This window comes from Etheostoma cragini, chromosome 2 (assembly GCF_013103735.1).
Source record: "Etheostoma cragini isolate CJK2018 chromosome 2, CSU_Ecrag_1.0, whole genome shotgun sequence".
In the NCBI taxonomy this organism is placed as follows: domain Eukaryota; kingdom Metazoa; phylum Chordata; class Actinopteri; order Perciformes; family Percidae; genus Etheostoma; species Etheostoma cragini.
The window spans coordinates 2,339,374-2,359,637 of NC_048408.1; the positions used below are offsets into that span (position 1 = coordinate 2,339,374).

General features: G+C 41.2%; 1 protein-coding gene and 1 long non-coding RNA gene across 2 annotated transcripts in view; one reads left to right on the top strand and one right to left on the bottom strand.

Annotated features, from left to right (window-relative positions):
* Positions 1–537: 537 nt before the first annotated feature.
* Positions 538–20,264, top strand: part of si:ch211-89o9.6 (B-cell CLL/lymphoma 6 member B protein) — a 26,880-nt gene continuing 7,153 nt past the window's right edge. The window contains exons 1-7 of the mRNA XM_034885255.1: positions 538–1,008; positions 3,433–3,536; positions 4,133–4,250; positions 6,490–6,626; positions 12,713–12,806; positions 14,289–14,404; positions 17,138–17,465. Coding sequence (XP_034741146.1) covers positions 744–1,008; positions 3,433–3,536; positions 4,133–4,250; positions 6,490–6,626; positions 12,713–12,806; positions 14,289–14,404; positions 17,138–17,465 — 1,162 coding nt within the window. The 5' untranslated portion in view covers positions 538–743. The remainder of the gene's footprint in view (positions 1,009–3,432; positions 3,537–4,132; positions 4,251–6,489; positions 6,627–12,712; positions 12,807–14,288; positions 14,405–17,137; positions 17,466–20,264) is intronic.
* The window catches only part of LOC117952764, a 25,500-nt gene continuing 13,800 nt past the window's right edge, over positions 8,565–20,264 (bottom strand). Inside the window, exons 3-4 of the long non-coding RNA XR_004658496.1 lie at positions 19,406–19,411; positions 8,565–8,664 (exon numbers count right to left, since the gene is read on the bottom strand). This is a non-coding gene — a long non-coding RNA (uncharacterized LOC117952764). The remainder of the gene's footprint in view (positions 8,665–19,405; positions 19,412–20,264) is intronic.

A 20,264-nucleotide genomic window follows, 5' to 3' on the forward strand; every position in this document is an offset into this window, starting at 1 on the left:
CCCCCTTGGATTTTTTGCAGTTCAACTGTGAAGCTGCACTTATGCTTAAGCATTCTATGGACAATGCTGCTCCGCTGTCTGTTCGACTCCCTTTGCGTGTGCGTCGCAGAGCCGCCCACAAGGCAGACTCTCGGGAATTACTTTACGCAACAAAGTAGCCTACTGTAGTATTGTGTACAAAGCGCCATTCAATTTAGTACAGTACAGTACACGCATATTGTTACCATAAAAGGCAGTGAAAACCGGACATTTTCATGAATTTACCCCCCGGACGCCCTGACAGTAGGTCAAAAGTGGACATGTTCGGGCAAAAGACGTTTGGTCACCCAAACTAGAAGGTAGTATAGCCTACTTTTAGTAAGTCACGTCTTCATGTGTAAAGAATTATGACGCCGATTGTTGCTGCATTTGGCCCAGGTTTGGCAGCTACTAGCTTTTTAATAATCGTTATACTATCTTCATATCAATAGTTTGGCCTCGGTTGAAATAAATATTTAGTTTTTTTTGTTACAATCACCTAACCGGAAATGACGCCAAATGTTTGCTGTCGGAGCTTAGGTCATTGTGGTGGTTAGGTTGCTGAGACGCTACATTAGCTAAGCGTTAGTCTTCTTCCACCTAATCAACATTTTAAAACGTAGAATTTCCACTATAGCTGTTATGGTTTGACCAAACTTCCTAATCCTTCACTAGGTATTTTTTAAGGCGACGGAGCAGCCAGCGAGCCACCGACGATAGGGAGAATGTCTAGCCGTCTGGCCTTTCAGACCCAGCTGGCCTCCATTATGGAGGTCCTGGCTAATGCAGCAGTGGCGGAGATATGTAAGCTAGTAGACGACGACTATGCCGTGGTGAGTTTACAGATGTCTCAGTGCCAGAGAGAGAACAAAGCCCTAAAGAGGAAGCTGCATTTGCTGGAGCTGAAGATGGCCCGGGGAAACGCCGAAAGGAGGCTCCGGGAGAGCGCCATGAACAGCAGCCGATCCAGGGTGCAGATAAGCACCACCGGTATGACAATAGTAATGCTAGAGTGGATCACTGAAGTATAAAACCATGTCAGACTTTTATTTAAACCCAGTTTTAAGGCTAATTTGTCCCGTCTAAGTTTTGGCAGTCTTTTCTTTTTTTTTAACTAAACACAGAAAGGTAAAAGTTCACACATTAAACCATGAAGGAGAGAATGGCCATTCAATAAAAGTATAAGATAATGCACTCACAGGATCTGTACCAAGGTAAAGTTAGAAGATAAATACATGAGTGGAAATACTGTATATCCTTTCCAAATAATGTCTGAAGTGACCAGCAGAAATCCCAATGGGTTGACAAATTGTTCTCTGCTCCACCAAATAACTTCATATTCTACTATATGAGGAAGCTAATGTTCCCTTTTTATAGAATCAGAATCAGCTTTAATGGCCAATTAATGCCAAACTTATAAAGGAACCAGATACTAATTTGTTAGTAAGAATGTGAGAAGATGCAAAGATTCGGGAACAGATCATTTCCAAAATGACTTCTAAACCCGTTCTAATTCTATGTTTTGCTTCTATAACTTTGATGTTGCACTTATACAAAAAACACTTCCTGGGCAGGGTTCCAAATTTGCACCATCCACTAGCAAAATTTGCCAAAAAATGCAAGTGGCAGGGAGATTTGCATTACTCCACATGCCATGAAACAATGTGAGCATTCACTAGCCATTTGGCTGGCGCATGAAAAAGTTAATTTATTACTTCCAGTTAGACGAAAGGCAGCTATTGTATGTACTGGACGCAGGCGTTTTCTAGAATGTTATTGTAAACAAACATTGTGACGGTCTCTAACATGATAATATACAGTATCTTTGAGAAGACATGATTTCCAGCCTGATTCATACAAACTGTTGTTGACAGTTATATGTTGGAAAGATCATGTTATCAAGTGACAACATTTGAAAGATCAAGTGTCATGCTATCACATCTGTGTGATGCTATCATAGGGGCGGCTGTGGCTCAGCGGTAGAGCGGTTGCCGGCCAATCGGAAGGTTGGTGGTTCGATCCCCGCCCCTGCAGTCATTGTCGAAGTGTCCTTGGGCAAGACACTGAACCCCGAGTTGCCCCCGGTGCTGCGCATCGGAGTGTGAATGTGTGTGAATGTTTATCTGATGAGCAGGTTGCACCTTGTACGGCAGCCCCGGCCACAGTGTGTGAATGTTTCCTGTAGATGTAAAAGCGCTTTGCTCACTAGCCCGTCCAGCCAAGTTTACTCAATAAACTTAAAAATACGCTTTATGAAAAATATTCAAATGTATGTAAAAAAAAAACAACAACCAAGAAATAGTAGCAGAACTAGTTGTGTGTGTTTTAATGTGTCTTCTCTACTGAGCAAAACTGATCGGTTGTTGGGGCTCCCAGGTAGCTCAGCTGGTAGCTGGTACATAGACTCTAGCGGGCTGGGGTTTGACTCCGACCTTTGCTGCATGTCATTCCCCCTCTCTCTCTCCCCCCTTTTAATTTCTCCAGCTGTCAGACAAGCCTTTCAGACTACAGTAGTAATAGTGTTAAAGGTTACCGTGACAACAATGGCTTCTCTTTAAAGTGGTATGAACCGTTTTCTTGGTTGGAATGCAGTGTATACAAGGACAGCTTTTCTGCAGCATGTGCAGACATTTCACCAGCGGAGCTGACAGCCAATCAGTGAAACAGGAGTTAGTTTAAGTGGGTTCTAAGAAAACAACTAAGGTGCTCTGCTGTTTATTTAGTCGCCACTTTGTGCAATAAAATGGTTAATTATTAACAATGCTGTCTGATGCTGCTTTTTCCGCCAGTGCAAATACGGTATATTTTAGCTTGAATGGGTTATAATAGACATGTTTTTGCTATCTTACAGCCTTTACAGACTGATCTTTGTCGGTTGAGCATGTTGTATAGACAGTATTTTTCTGTTTTTGCCATTGTAATGCAGTATGTTGGAAAGTAAAATTGTTGCTGTTTGTCCATTTTATGCTTCAAATGTTTTTATTAAATCTTTTTTTCGGGGGGAAAGATTGCCCATTTACTTTTGGCCCACCCAAAAATACAATTTCTGCCTAAGCCACTGCTCGAAAGTGAAAATTTGCATCACATTCTAGATTCATGAATTCTAGAGTAGGGGGGATTGTGTATTGTATGTTATCTTTAATTGTTTCCATAAAAAAACCTCAATCCATTGCTTTGAAAAAGGTCTGACAGACACAGACTATCAGCAAGTTGTTGTGGTGAACATTTAAGCAAAACGTTGATTGATTCATGTAAAACATTGATAACATTCCTTAGCAACAATATGCTTGGGCTTATTTAGATAACTATTAAGATGCTAGGCTTTTCCCGTATTTGCTTCAACTGTAGTGACACTGTCAATACTAACCATTTAAATGTCAGTGTTTCTAAATAGACCCTTCCCTTTTTGTGTAGGTGGTGTGTTTGAGCGACGGATGGACGTGGCTCTGTGGTCCGGTAGAGCTGCTGCAGAGGATGCAAGCAGCGAGCCCATCCATTTTGACAGTGTCCGGAGTAAGGTAAGCACTCCAAAAGGGAGTCAAGGGAACTGTGATTTTTGTAGACGTGAATGGATGTTAATACATGCTCTGGGAACAAAAACACAAGGAGAACAGGTTGGCTTATTAGCTATGCTATAAATGAACTTTATCTGTTGTGTGTACTGGGTAGCTGTTCTGGGTGAGCGCATGTACTGTAGCTGCATGAATTTTTATGGGTGTCACTATCCTCTAAATCCACGATTCAATTTGGCTTTTGATTTTCAATTTTCAAATGAAACATTTTCTTTCCACAACATCAATGCCACAGAAAGATAATATAATTATATAGTTGTTTTTGTAGCGCAATTTGATTTCATATTGTTTATAGTGTCAAATCATAACAGAAGTTATCTCAAGACACTATACAGAGAGAGAGAGAGAGTAGGTCTGGACCACACTCTATAAATTACAGAGACCCAACCATTCCCCCCCAAGAGCATGCATGTGGTGCAACAGTGGCGAGGAAATGTTGAGAAAACAGTTGTTTTAATCAGTTTTTGATTTGAAAACAAAATGGGGTCACCCCTAATGAATATGAAACTTGTCGTTACTGACAAACCTGCCTTTTTGTTCAGTCTCCAGACGTGGAGCTGGTGGAGCCAGAGCCAGTGCTGGTAAAGGAGGAGAGGGTGGAGCCAAACATGTCACAGGTTGAAGAAAGAGAGGAAAACGTGTCGCTTATCAGAGATGATGGTGAGTACAGATAAAATGCGTCTTTCACGTGTATATGAGACTACACTGTGGGTAACAATACTCACTACTCTAACTCACTTAGTGTCTGCAGCATTGACAACAGGTCAACCGCTCAGTCAGATTCCTGTTTATTTCTTGACTCATTTAAAGGAGCACTCCCCTAATTTTACACGTGGTCAGTTTACTATTGCACAGCGCTGTGGAGTAAGGTCTGGCTACACCACAATATATTCTAGAATAGGAGAAAAAAAAATCTGCTTTGTGTCCATTTCTTAAAACCATTCACAATCGTCTCTGGCGTCTTTTGGAGCTGTGGAAGAGCTATGCTGTAGACAGACGCCAAGCTAAACGTGTACATGTTTGTGTTCTCCCATACCCAATCTGCAGAGTAATCCTCACCAACACAAACGTGTATGTATTACCTTTCTGTTTTAAATGACTGATAAATAATAATAAAAGTATCCTCATCAGCTAGCTGCCGTGCTAACCATCTGTTCCTGCTAACAGGTCAACCCGATGATGACCCACATAGCCGGTAACCACATCAATGGTTATTCACTGACCTTCATAGCCCAAAAAGAAAGTCATTCCCTTGATCATTTAACTTAACAAACATACAAAAAAATAATGGTTAAATTATAGATGACGTGGCACGGAAACTAAATGCGAGTTAAACGCGGGTCTGCCAAGCTCCTACCCCGGCTAGCCGACCAGCAGAGATGGAAAAAGTACTCTCTTCCAGTACTCAAGTAGAAGTACAGATAATTATGTTTAAAAAATACCTTGTGGTGTGAGGCGGGTGTCCGCGCTATTCTCCAACGTGCACTCACAAACACTCCTTATAGACGACATTTAGTACAAAACTAAAGTATGAGCCAATTTTGTAAGATGTAAGGAGTAAAAAGTACGATTATGTTATTACGAAAAATCTACTTGAGTGCAGTAACCAAGTATTTGTACTACGTTACTTCCCCTCTCTGCCGACCAGCCAGCTGCAGCTAGCTTTGGATTGCTCGCTAGCTGCTGCCATAAGCTACACAGCTAATATAATCACAGATAAGAAGATGGATGGATGTGTGGTTACTACTGATCATATACACTATGTGATTTACGGCATAAATTAACATGTGATAGATAATTAAAGACTGCCCTTCCCAGAGCCTGGATGCGTCCAAGATTAATGTCTTATCTTTGCCATTTTGAGGTACCTCCCGCTTCCTTTAGCGAAGCAGTGCGTACCTGTACCTCAACCAGCTACAAAGAACTGGTAAACATCCAGACCTTTTAAAGGCTTTGAGATCTGTACCCCATTTACCACATGGTGTTACAGAGATCGTGTGGATTGAAGTTGGGCACACTCTGCAATTTAATTAGGTCTGTGAAAATGGACAGAGGATGGAGGTTAGGTTTGGCATCTAATCCTGCTATCTCCAACTTCTCCAAATACTGCTCTTTGTGAGCACCTACCCTACCTCAACTGATAATAGCACGCCAACTTATTCAATAGAAGAAGCCATAAAGATGAAGAGAGTAGTAGTAATATTATAACAGTTTATTTAGTTTTATTTATTTAAACTAACTGAAACAAAGGAAACTTTTGCTCGTATACTACACTGTTCAGCTTGTGCTTCCGGTGATTCTGCAGTCTGTCATAGCGTTTGTCACGTGTTTGTAAAGGGTCTATATGCTGTTTGCATAGTTTGCATCCATGCCACGGTACCTACAATACTGTAGAAAAATAAGTACTGTCCCGTTTTCCAAATTTCCGCATTGACTTGGTACCAAAGCATCAGTTCTCGTGACATCTGTAATGTTGAGTACTACTCAGGTTGTGTCAACAGTCAACAATGTCATAGTGATGTTAGCAGGGTTTTGCTGGGAGACTATAAATATTTAACAGAAGAACTGTGATGCTAACTGTAGGCGAGAGTTTGAAAGAGTTTGGTGTTAACTGTGACATTGGCATTTAATGTTGCTGATTGTTGTTTTGTACAATTTGGCACCATTAAGGGACCAGCACCATTTAATAAAAGTAATGTTATAGTACTGGTATTGAAAAAAATAAAAACGATAGCAAACCCTAAGAATCAATGGGAAAAAATGACAGCTTTGTCAATATTAAAAACAAATCATGATAGTTGCGAGTATCATGTAAGGCATGCATATTTTGTGTGTTCTATAAATATAGTCTGTATCAAGAAACTAAAGTGATAACTATTTAACTTTTTTCTCTCTAAAGGAGTGTTGGAGTGTGTCCCTTGTGGACCTGTGAGACCCAGCCTTGGACAGCAGGACAACAAATCCACTTCCTGTCAGACCTGGTCCCAGATCCAGAGCAGTAGGACAAGGCAGGCCGGCAGCAGCAGAGGAGTGGAGGTCAGTGGCTCCTCTCCTCTCCTTAATTGTGAAGTCAGTGCCTCTGTTGAAGGCAGAGACTCACTGCAACAAACAATAAACCCACCCCAGTATATTGATGACGGCAGCAATGACTCACAGTTTGATGTGTTGTGTGACGACAATAGAAGCGCTAACACGTTGGTCGAGGAGTTTTTTGACAAGCACTCCGGGCTTGAAGTGGAAGAAAGGAGGCCGTCTTGTTCATACTCAATGGCAGCGGCTGATTTCCAAACAACCTCTTCCAGTATTAACGGCTGGATTCGTTGCGGCCCTAGTGTCCCCGTGTCCCAACCCTTCAGTGACAGCAGCAAAGTGCGCCATCAGACTGGCACCAAGGAAAGACTGTTTGTTTGCAGCTACTGCGGCAAGGCTTTTAATCGTCCCAAGAAGGTGGAGATCCACCAACGCGTCCACACGGGGGAGAAGCCTTTTAGCTGCACCACATGTGGGAAGATGTTCTCCGAGGCTGGGAACCTGAGAAAACACCAGAGAGTTCACACTGGAGAGAAGCCATACAGCTGTAAGATGTGTGGCAGGGGATTCGCGTGGATAAGAAACCTGAAAACACACCAACAAAAGAGCCACCCTGAATTTTCTACTGAAGAGACCTGGGAACAGACATAATCTTTCTTCTTCCCGGAAGTCTACTGTAGGATGTGATAATCCAGCGAACACTCTATGTTGGCAGTCAAAAAAGACTGCCCAACAGCATGAAAACAATTTGGGACCTTTTTAGGAACTTTCAACCAAAGTGCTGACGCGAAAGTGCTTTTGGACAAACAATTTGAACATAGTTGTGATGAATTTGTCAGTCTTCTTTAAAATATCTCTCTACACAATGTCCTGGTCAAGTAAAGGTTTCTGACTAAAAAGTTGGGAAACAATTTTTTATAGCGTCCAAACCTGAAATGTGTAGTATCATCTACCGATGTTTAGAGCTGGGTACCGAATGTTGACCTTTTTAGGATACCTGACCAAATGACATTGGTACCACCGAGGACCAATTAACAGTTAATCAAACGGTGCCAAAGTTCTGTACCTGAGAGCGCGTGTTGATGGAGAGCGGGGCTCAGCTCTGACAGACACACACACACAGACACAGAGGTGCGGATAGAGTGCAAAACTACTTAGCCTAGATTGTTTAAGTCACAGCAATGCCAGTAAAGCGGTTGAAAGTGTTGTTACTCTTTTTAAAACTTAGACAGCATTCGTTGCGATGTAATTAAAATGGCAATTCAATAGTGGTTGGGGTGCGGTTAACACTTCCCTCCAAAACCTACAGGCACAGCAGTGTTCTCTACGCCCTGGTAATAGGCTGGAGGTTGTAAGGCAAGGCAACTTCATTTCCATAGCACGTTCCAGCAACAAGGCAAAGTGCTTTACATTAGGAATAAGCTTAGCATTCAATTATCAAAATGAAAAGCAGGATTGACATTTCCTCATTCTGAATATATTATTTAAATTTGACCATATAACCTTAGTGTGGTACATTTCCCAAAAACTATGGTGGTTACAGGTGTAACAACTGGATACCATGTAGCCTATCTTTTTAAAGAAAGTGGGAATAAAACTTGGAAACTCTTGATCTTGATGAATCAAGACTTGATTGGCCGTCCCCGCAGAGCTTGGCAAATAGGCTGGCAGTGCGCGGGTGTAGGTTGCGGGGCACCATGAGCTAGCGGAACTCGGCATAGAGGTTGCCAAGACAGCCATTCTGTTGCCTCCTGTCTGAACCCATTGTGAGGCTCAAACATAAGCCATGGCTGAATCTGTAATGTTTCTAGTCATCTAGATGTGCGCTGGTCAACCAAAGCTAAAATGGAGTCACCAGACAAGTCTCAAGGAAGCGCGAGCATGGTCAGCAAGGCCAGATCCAGAATCTTTTAGTGAGGGACTAGAGTAGATGTGCTTCCAATCACTTTTAATGTGGGTAAACCATGTTAAACAAAAATATTGATCTTACAGAGTAGTTGTACATACATGTCTGTAGTAAGACTTCTAAAATAGAACAAGGTGACTTGTTCAATAAAAAGTATGTTACACATTTTGTTTATTTCATTGGTCAAATGGTTGAAAAAAATATGTACTTGTGTTGGAATTCAGTCTTGGCCAGTATTCAGTCACCAACTGTGTCTAAAAATGGTTTTCTTGACAGGATTTCCCCTAGGTTAAATATTTATCAGTTACTTTTCAAGATCGGATTAGATCCACCGCACACTACTTATGTCACTCTTAAATCTGGTTTGACTATTACTTCTGTTATTTTCTTACAAGCAATGCTTCTTTTTTTTAACAGTCTGGTGCAATGCAGTGGCATAAAATGCTACGTTATGGGGTGCCTGGGTACCTCACCTGGTAGAGCGTGTGCCCCATGTTGAGAGGCTCAGACCTCACGGCAGGGTCTGCAGGTTTAATTTGACTAGTATGTCATTCCCCCTCTCTCCCTTTTCATGGCTAAGCTCTCCTATCAAATACATTTTACAATGCCTGGAAACATTGTCTTTAAAAAGAAAATACTATACTACATTACCTCACTTCATCAAACTTCACAGAGAACAATGAGGGCAAACAGCACCACCAAACTGAATTTAAACTGAATATTCTCTGGTTTAGCTCAGCTAAAAAAAACTGAATCCATCAACACGTTTGCATTTCACTCATGACCGAGCCTGTTTAGAACCGTTAGGCTACAGAAAACGTGATCTTCACTTTGCCCTGTTAACTGATTTAGCCATTTAGATAACACACTAGACTGTCCTGCAGACACTTGTCTCATTTATGGACAGAATAAATATAGGGGAAACCCAATTGATAATTTGCGTATTTTTGACATTTTCTTTTAAATATTTTTCTGGGCTGGTGGAGATTTCTGATACAATTATACGAGAAATACTGCATGGACTCCCAGCAAATGTTTGAGAGCATTAAAATTCAATTCTAAATGTAACATGTTTCCTGTGTTTTATAGTGGAAATGTTTCAGAATTTGTATTCAACATTGCATTTATTGAATAAAATATGCTTCTGGAACCACGCAGCCCTTTTTATAACAATAATGTTGTCATGACTTAAAATCTCAGATGAATGTTATCAGATTTGCATTGCTGCAATAATAAAAGATGTATCAGTAATTCAGCAGAGACTGGACCCAAGAAAGTTTTTTTTCTTACTAAAAGAATGGTTTTAAGTTGCACAGAGTTCAAGAACAATTTCAAGAAGATATAATTAAAGAAGAAATACACAGCTAAATTGAGGCCAATGAACATAGAACTATTATGCACAGGTAGGTTAAAATATATAAATATATATAAATACACACACACACAGTGGATAAAGAAAACTACACAAAAATTAAAATGCCAGATTTTTGTGATGTAAAAAGATTAAACCGATAAATCATGTCAGAACCCTTCCACTTTTAATGTGACCAATAATGTGAACAATTCAATTGAAAAACAAACTGAAATCGAGGTGAAAAAATAAAAACCTTACAATAACTTGGTTGTATAAGTGTGCACACTCTCCTTATAACTGAGGATGTGGCTGTGTTCAGAATTAACCAATCACATTCAAACAACTTAAATAGAAGTCGTCATACACCTTCCATCATTTAAAGTGACTCCGATTAATCACAAATAAAGTTCAGTTGTTCCGGTAGGATTTTTCTGAGATTTTCTTAGTTGCATCTCAGAGCAAAAGTCATGGTCCGCAGAGAGCTTCCAAACCATCAGACAGATATCATTGTTGAAAGATATAAGTCAGGAGAAGGGTACAAAAGAATTTCCAAAGCATTAAATATACCACGGAACACAGTGAAGACAGTCATCAAGTTGAGAAAAAAAGACACAACAGAGACATTACCAAGAAGTGGTAATTGATGAAAATACGAGAATAAAACTTCTCAGGAAGGCTTCCAAGAAGCCTACAGCGAATTACGCGAGCTGCAGGAATTTCTGGCAAGTACTGTCCGTGTGCTACATATGACAACCATTTCCCGTATTCTTCATATGAATGGGCTTTAAAGGTGGGATGGCAAGAAGGAAGCCTTTTCTTACAAAGAAAAACCTCCAAGCCTGGCTGAAGTCTCCCAAAAGCTTGTTGGATAATGTGTTATGGTCTGATGAAACCAAGGTTGAACTTTTCGGCCACAATTCCAAAAGATGTGTTTGGCACAAATACAACACTGCACATCACTCAAAGAACACCATACCCACATCATGAAGCATGGTGGTGGCAGCATCGTGCTTTGGGGCTGTTTTTCTTCAGCTGGAGCCGGGGCCTTGGTAAGGATGGAGGAATTATGAACAGTTTCAAATGCCAGGCAATTTTGGTACAAACCCGTCTGGCTTCCGTTAGAAAGCTGAAGAGGAAGTTCACCTTTTACGATGACGACAACCCAAAGCACATCCAAATCCACAAAAGCATGGCGTCACCAAAAGAAGATTAAGGTTTTGGAATGGCCCAACCAGAACCCAGACCTAAATTCAATTGAACATCTGGGGGGTGATCTTCCTCAAAATATGACAGATTTAGAGCACCTTTGCAAAGAAGAGTGGGCAAATATTGCCACGTCAAAATGTGCCATGCTAATAGACTCCTACCCAAAGAGAACTTAAGGGTGTGCACACTTATGCAACTAGGCTATTGCACGTTTTTATTTTTTCCCCTCAAAGGTTTCTTTTTCAATGGAATTCTTAACAATATAGGTCACATTAAAGGTAGAAAACGTTCTGACATGATTTTTCTGTGTCTCATTGTATTACATAAGTAAACCCTGCCATTTTAACACATTTTTGTGTAGACTTTTTATATCCATTGTATTTATATAAATGTATATAAAAAGCTTTAGTGACCAACAACACCGTCTACATACAAATCATGTGTTTTCCGTAAATTCTAAACATTAGAAAAAGGAATACACAATGGAAATATGCACACGTGCACATGTGTATATATGTGTGTTACAGGATAGGCTTAATATTGGACAAAAATGGGTGCTCGGATAGCTCAAGTGGTAAAGCAGGCGCCCATACTGTATATAGGTTTACTCCCTGACGCAGAAGCCGTGGGTTTGACTCCGACCTGTGGCCCTTTTCCCAGTCATTCCTCTTCTCTCCCGTTTTTAGTCTTCATCTGTCCTATGAAAATACAGGCCTACGATACCCAAAAAAAAGGTATTTGACAATAATGAATAGTATATGTAGGCTACATCTTAAAGCACAGTAAATATAAAAATTAGAAATTGTAGGTAAGTGGATGTTTTAGGGTTATAATACTTTGTTTAAACATTACGGATTGTCACATTTTGTGCTCAACTCATTGCACTTATACAGAGTAACCTTGTTGCAATTGCAATGCAATTTTTTGACAACACAAGAAAAAAAAAAAATAATCTGACAAACGTGAGAATTAGATATTAACCTTTAGTGTTCCCAATATACATTAAGGCAGGTTCAAGTCAATGATGGAAAATTCCTTCACATGTCATAACACACCACAAATCAAGACTTTTTGGATGGGGCTAGCAGAAGAGGAGGAGGATTGGTTACTGACTAATGTAAACCTTGTAATGTGGATACTGTGAGTTCTAAGTATTAAACTATGAAATTACCTTAAATTGAATTGGTTAGACTGTGATTTGTTATATAATTTTTGGACTGTATATATGAAATGTCTTTGAGAGGTTTTTAACCCTTTCTTCATTTGACTTGTTTGCTGTTCCTGTTTGTCTGTTTGAAGTTTTGTTTCCATCCACTGTACCTCAGTGTAGATTTGAGTGGTCATGACATGTTTTGTTATGTAAATTGTTAATTAACATACTGTTAAAAAAAGATCATTACAGCAAAGGCCCTACGGTTTTTTTCTATCAGCAGAATGTTTGCAGTTATTTCGCTAGTGACAAACTCACTAAAAATGATTACCTCACTCTGCAGCCCCTTTATTATGTTTTGAATGAAGTTGCTTCTTTTCAATGCCAGTCACGCTGTGCACATTGTATGGTGTGCAATTATGTTGTGTGTCTGCAACAGTAACATAAGACATTTTCTCTTTATTGTCCATGGGCAGAAGGAGGAGGAGCCGGATGTGGTGCTGGTGAAGATAGAGGAGGTGGAGCCGGTGACGGGCACTCAGAACCAGACATGCCTCAGCATACAAGAGGGTGAGTGGACACGTCCCCTTTTATTTGAAGCAGTGATCACACTAGGTGTTGATTATCACTTCTCTGACATCACCCTGTGGGACCTGCTGACCCTCCCTACAATGTAAAACACATATGCCTGTGTAGATGTCTCTTACCCAGCATGGCCAGTTTTCTAGTCTTAACAAATACTCATTCACATGAAATATTCATTCATCGGAATCATTTATAATGACAAATAAATTATTGTGATAAATGAATATTTAAAAAATAAAATAAAAACGGACCGTCAACCATGAGCGTTGGCGTTGCATAGTTTATCCACCAGAGGGCGTTATACAACATCCCTGTTGGCAACACAGATTTTTTTGTATTGTGTTTTTTTTTTTAAAGACTAGGTTTCATATGTTAAGTTTTTATTTTTCTACATTTTATTTATCAGAACTTATATATATATTTTGATGTTTTTCTGTCTGACAAGAAAACTAATTCTTATCATATTATTTTAGTATTAATATTATTTTAGTAAAACCTCGTGTTAGGGAAATCTGTTTAAGTTTTGTCACGCGTTACGGGATTATTTTCTTTAAAGTATACTGTATATTGGCCGATATATTGGCATATCAGATTTTTTATTAACCAAATATTTGTATCGGTATCGGTCGGGCTCTAATTCACATACACATTAAATACTGGTGGCTGAGGCTGCTATACAGGTGCCGCCTTCTCATCAGATAAACATTCACACACCGATGGTGCAGCCTCCGGCGCATTTATTGCCAGAGGCAGACAGGGGCCAATGATTCTACCCCTAACCGTCCGATTGGTAGACAACTGCTTTACCACTTGAGCCACAGCTTATAGTACGTGTCCATATAGGCATTGTTTCCATGACAGGGATTGACCCGCTTCCCAGTTTATACACTAGTGGGCTAGCCACCGGCAGTTATTTGTTTTACTTTACTGACCACTCAAAAGCCAAAGAAATAGGCTACAGTCTTATACAAGCTTGATGGCTGCATTTGCGCGTTACGTGGGGCTGTCTGTTCCCAGACTTCATTTTTTCTTAAAACATTGTAAGCAAGAAATAGGCTTTGCAGTTTCCGAACCTAAGACTTCACGGTTGGAACCATAAAAAGTTGTAATGTAGGCCGGTTCCAAACCACTAAGAGCCTTATAAACAAGTAAACTTTAAATAAATCCGAAAAGACACTGGGAGCCAGTGCAGGTTAGCTAAGACTGGGGTAACATTCTCTCTCTTTCTTGGTTCAGTTAAAAGACTGGCAGCATAGTTCTGGATTAATTGTAATTTGTCAATTGATTCTTTTGAAAAACTGAAGAGTATGAAAAAAAGAGTATTACAGTAATTAAATCTACTTGAAATAAATGCATGAACAAGTTTTTCTGCTTCTTCTTGGGATAGGAGGCGTACCTTTGCAATGAATGCTGCATTTAATCCAGTCCTGTAGATGCAGAGTCTGACCAGTGTCTCTTTGTACCCAGGGTTGGTGGAATCGAGCACCGATGACTGTAGAGCAGTTCTGCCATTTGATGAAATCCCAGAAACCTCCAACAATTGTTTGTCTGACCTGCAGGAGTCTGGGCGGGGCTTCTCAGAGGTCAGCCATGGGTGTTCTTCGCTGTGGACTAATGGGGGGGGTAGTTATTTTCATGACGACAGCCTCCCAGGGCCGTCCTCACACTGCACCCCCCTCTCATACCTGCCCTCCACACTCATTGGAGCAGAGCCAGGCAGCTCTGGGAGGGGAAGGGCTGTTGAGAATTTATCAGGAAGGGGGTTGGCTGCCGAAAGCTCTAGGGGCTTCAACACCTCTGTGTCCTTTCAGCATCAGCCTCCTGTTATCAATCTGTCTGAGGAGTCTAGCTCCAGCCAGGTTGTGGGTCAGATACAGGGGGCCCAGCAGTTCCTGGACCCAGGACAAAGTGCAGGCCAGGGCAGTCATGGCCACACTGATATTCAGCATAAAACCCCCAAAAAGAAGGGTTGCATCTGTAAGTTCTGCAGTAAAGGGTTCAGCTCAGCAGCAAATTTAGAATCCCACCTTAGGACACACACAGGAGAGAGGCCGTATGGCTGCAGCATTTGTGGCAAAAAATTCTCACAGTTCTGGAACCTGAAGATCCACAGGAACATCCACACCGGGGAGAGGCCGTACCAGTGCTCGCTTTGCCCCGAGAGGTTCTCTGACCCTAGCAACCTGAAAAAACACCAAAAGAGACACCACCCACAAATGTAGGCATGCAGTCAGGGGCATCTTAGACCTCTTTGCCACTGGAAAAATATAAACATTTAACATCTTGCTTTTGAATCAGCCTTCACTCCCAGGAGAGATGACTCTGCAGCTGGTGCTGTTTTTCTCAGCTCCAGGTCCAATTGGCAGTAATGGAAACAGGACACTCTGGTAGATACGCCTTATTTACACCGATGCTGTGATAAGCGTCTGCTCCATCGGTAACTTTGTCCATCCATCCCCAAGCAGTGCTTGAACATCAAACTAGTCAACACCAAGTTTGAAAGAGAGACTAAATAGATAAATACATTGTGACAATTTCACTGGCCATGCTGCATTCTACTGTTTACTAACCTATGTTGTAGGAGTAGTGAATCCCTTTTAGTGTGTGGCCAAAGTTTTTGGCAAAGCATTCTTTGGGCTGTTTGGAGAAGCAAAAGGTACTGTGGACGGGGTCAGAAGCAAAACATATTTTAGCAATAAAAAAAACCAACTAAAAAAATAATAATATCACACGCATGTGATCTGATTGCAGGTGATCAGGGAGGGCGAGTGGAGGATTTTTGGTTGGAGTGCAAAGCACTCTTTTTTTTAAGATTTTGAGCGTCGCTTTAACTCCAGCTCCATCCTGCTCCCGTTTTGCTCTGGTACCGCAAATTATGCCAGAATTTTGTCTGTCTTTTGGTGAACTCGACAATGGAATTTATAAAGTAAGATGTGAATTTGTGTGTTCACATTCTAAAGATAAAAAAACAGCAAATAAGACATTCCAGACAGTGTGGTAAGATGAAACACTGCTTGGAGATATGTTCAGTCAGTAATATTGTTAGCATTTTTTTAATCGTATTGTAATCATGTTCTTCCAGTGGAAATGCATTCAGTTTGTCTTAATATAGGACCTCTGATGCATACTTCTTTGTTTTGTCTACAAGAATAATTCTCTTGAGGAATGTCAGTTTAAAGTTTTACTGTTATGAAGCATAAAGATATTGTTAATGTAACTAGCCTTTCTATTGTGTCACAATTTGGTAATATCCTTCTCAATGTCCACAGTTTGCAATGTAATTCATTAAAACTTTATTAAAAGTCAACATACGAATTTGTGTTTTTATTATAAATCATACATTACAAAATTGTGGCACAATTTAATAAAATTGACAAAAGGACAAAAACATGACATTGTTCTAATTCATAATAACCATATGTACAGATTAACTTAAAAGTCTATACGTATGCCTCCATGTAGAGTTAGATTTCACCAAATTACTGGAGCACACTGTTTTTTGTTTGTTTTAAGTGTTTGTGTTTTTAACAGAATTACATTTTGAACTATCTGCACTGGCTCGTTCAGTGGTCACCAACCTTAAGCCAGTATTGTGGGTTGTAATGTTAACCACCAGCTAGGCTTAAATAAGGGTAAATAAATAAAGTACAACATATTAATGCATTTATGCTACATGGTATTTTCACATGCAGATTTTTAAGATTGACCAGTGCCTGACATGGGCCAGTACTGAGTACTGGCACTTCTGATTTTTTTCCACATGAGTACCCTTACTAATTGTTAACAGTATTATAAGTAGGTTAATATTTATTCAAAATAGCCCATAAATCATGATTTTTTTGGGGAAAACCTATGCAATTCTATGCAAAATCAGACATTCAGAACCCCCATATGGTCTGAATGGAATGAACCCTTGTAACCTAACCACATTTTCTGCGACGATTCAACTTTGAGATTGGCAGTTGAATCAAGCTCCATACATCAAATAGTCGGGGTCCCTGCAAGATAGAGATATGAATATAAAGACTTGTGCAATGACCATCTCATGGATTTGATGAATTAGGAACTTGTTGGCACCTTTTTTTGCTCCAATTTAAGCACGGAGATGTCTGTTATACGTTTTCTGTTAATGTTGCATGGATTTATGGAGTAGTGTCACTCTGTGGAAGAGAACATGGTATCTATTTTATCATTTCTTAAAACTTCTGTTTTTTCACATGTCCATTGTCCATCCAGTCATGTAACCTGATGGGATTTAAGTCAATAACACCTGCACCACTCTCCCGCTAAAGCTCCCCGCTCTTCTTCCTCCCCAGTCTGCGGCACCTCAGCCAACGCCGGTGATATCGGAAGAGCCTAGCAGTATTGTAGCAGTCCAGCTGAGAGTACCAGACACCAACACACCCGCCAACCCAAAAACACAACAGCAGCAGAGATCCAGCAACAACAATCCTCTCAGCTCTGAATATTCTCTGTTTGAACTTGAGACATTCTTCACCCGTTGGGCCCCTGATAGGGACTCGGCCGGCAGTGGCCCTTCGTGTCCTTTTACCACTGATAACCCAGCACAGAGTGACCAGGATGATGTTATTATTGAAGGGCAGAGTTTCTCCTCAGTTCAGATGCCGCCATCTGAGTCACAAGGTAAGATATTGTCTCCTTTCCTTTGTAGAAGATTAATGTTTCAGTTTTTGTGCTTCTTGTTTTTGTTATGCAGAAATGATCATGTCAGGCAGGCATTGGTTACTGTTACAACAACAAAGACATGACTAAAGATAATATAAGTCTGGATTTTGAAGGGCTAGAAACTCACCACATCCACACAACGACTCCAATAACACAGACCGCATTTGTAGTTTGCAAAATGCGAAGTGCACCCTACTGACTTTTTGAAGATGCCCTGATAAGACAAGCATTGCTCAAACAAATTGCTTGCTTGCACAGAACTGAGACGCTTTGGAAAAGGGCAGGCACTTAAAAAAAAAAAAGTATATCACGCCTGCAAAGGAGGGTTCAGGTTTTGAGGTTGGTTGCTATCGTCCTAGGATATCAGTCAGAATGCATGAGCTGAGCCACAAAGAAGTTTTGTCCATTTGTCCAGTTTTATTTAATAAAACTGTATTAGGAAAATTATGTATAACAGAAGAGACACAAGTGGGTCAGAGAATCTAGGAAGAAACAAATAGAAGTCAGAACTTAAGTTAATATAATCACATGTTCATAAAGTAACTAGATAAATAATGTTATCAAGAAATAAGGTACAAAGTAAAACTCATCTTACCAGCTGCCGCCTATGTGAAGTTGTGGAAAAGACCGACTCAGAAGGAGTGCAGTGTTTAAATAAGGAGTGACCAGATAAACTTAATTAGGTAATTAAGGTGGAAGCAAAAATCAATCCGTGGTGAAGACGGGAGGAAAGGAAGTGAGGTACAGTAAGTGACGTTGGTGTGGAAATCAAGTGTCGTCCCATGATGAGAAGGTTGGGGGTGACTGGATCAACATCTGCAATATCTGAAGACAAATAGCCAAGTTTTTTTTAATTAAGGATGCTTTCAATTGCAATTAACACTGTTTTCAGAACCTCTTCAGTACCATTTGTGCACCAATGGTTGTACACTCTTTACCGAGCATACTTCCCGCTCTCAGATGCAACCAAAGTGGGGTGCGTGTGTTTCCTCCTCTGAAGTTGGTTCCTTGATCACATAGGATCTCGTTGGTTTTTCCTCTCTGAGAAGTGAATCGTTGGTTGGCCATGAGGAAGGAATCTGTGTTCATTTAAATGAGGATGGTAAGGTGTACACATTGGGTTGTAAGGCATTTACAACCCAAGTCTTTCTGATCGAGTGTGGTGCAACCTGCCATCATAATCCTGAATGATCATTTTTGTCATATTGCTAGTGGGATCAAGTAAAATTGGAGGGATTTACTCCAAATCCAGTTCATCGTTTTGTCATGATTGACCTCTAACATGAATTAGTCCAGTGGTACTGCACAGTTCTGAGGATAAACATAGTAAACGACTATGTGGTAGAAGTTGTTTCTGGGCTTGGAGGCAAGCTAGGTCCGCACAAAAACTGTCCATCTGTGCTTGTTGGAGGATTTTCTGTCCTGCATTCAGGTAGTCTGTTGCAGAAGGATTTCCAGTAGTCCGATTAGTGAGAGATTTGGCAGTGACATCCAGAAGCTCTTGGAAAGTCTTGAAACGATTAGCAATAGTGTTGCTAATGAAGTAAGACTTCTTCAACTCCATCTGATCACTAGATTCATCAGGTTCAGCATATTGAAGTGTGGGCCAAGTATGTGGAGGTCCATACAACAATAGTGGGCCGTTATTCCATCTGTTTGGACAGAGGCTATCTGACAAAGATATTCCTAACATCGTCTGTAGGGCTATTGGCGGAGTCAACATATCTCCAGTCCTGACTGCTTGGGAGATTTTAAGTCTCTGATACTCTTGCTCCTACAAATACTTTGAAGCGGCATAACTGAAGCCAGTGGATTACAGTGGTAGAATCAGTCCATGATGTTGTGTCTCCGATTGGTATGGTCAGTTCTTTTCTGATAAGGTCCACAGACGTCAAAACCTCCATCTTGGTTCATATCTCGCCAGAGGAATCAAAAAAGGGGCTTGTCTTGAGGCAGGAGATGGATTTGGTGAAACATGCTTTTAATGTTACCACTTACTGCTATTGCAGTGTTAATGTAGAGCATCAAGTTTCCAAAGTTTTTCAATATATTAGTGCAATTTATCTGCACTACCATATTGACAGAAGTCAAAAAATACACTACCATTTCAATATGGTATTGCAATTCATCTGCAGGCCTCTCCGGGGAACCATCACCTTATCGTGGTGGAGAGGTTTGTGTGTCCTTATGAACCTGAGGGCTGTGTTGTCTGGAGCTGTGTGCTCCTGGTAGGGTCTCCCATGGCAAAGTGGTCTCAGGTGAGGGGCCAGACAAAGAATGGTTCAAAAACCCCATGAAAGACTGAGGAAGAGAGGGAGTGACCCTGCCAGGAGGAGGCCCGGGGCCCCCGCCTGGAGCCGGGCCCAGACGGCGGGCTCGTCAGCGAGCGCCTGGTGGCCGGGTTTGCCACGGAGCCCGGTCGGGCACAGGCCGAAGAAGCTACGTGGCCCCCCCTATCTCCATCCCATGGGCTCACCCTCTGTGGGAGGAACCGCTGGGGTCGGGTGCGCTGCCATATGGGTGGCGGTGAAGGTCAGGGGCCTCGACGGACCAGACCCGTGCGGCAGAGGCTCGCTCTGGGGACGTGGAACGTCACCTCTCTGTGGGGAAAGGAGCCGGAACTTGTGCGGGAGGTGGAGCGCTACCAGTTAGATCTTGTGGGGCTAACCTCTACGGATAGGGGTTGGACTCTGTCCTACTCCGGAGTTGCCCAGGGTGTGAGGCGCTGGGCAGGTGTGGGGATACTCACAAGCCCCC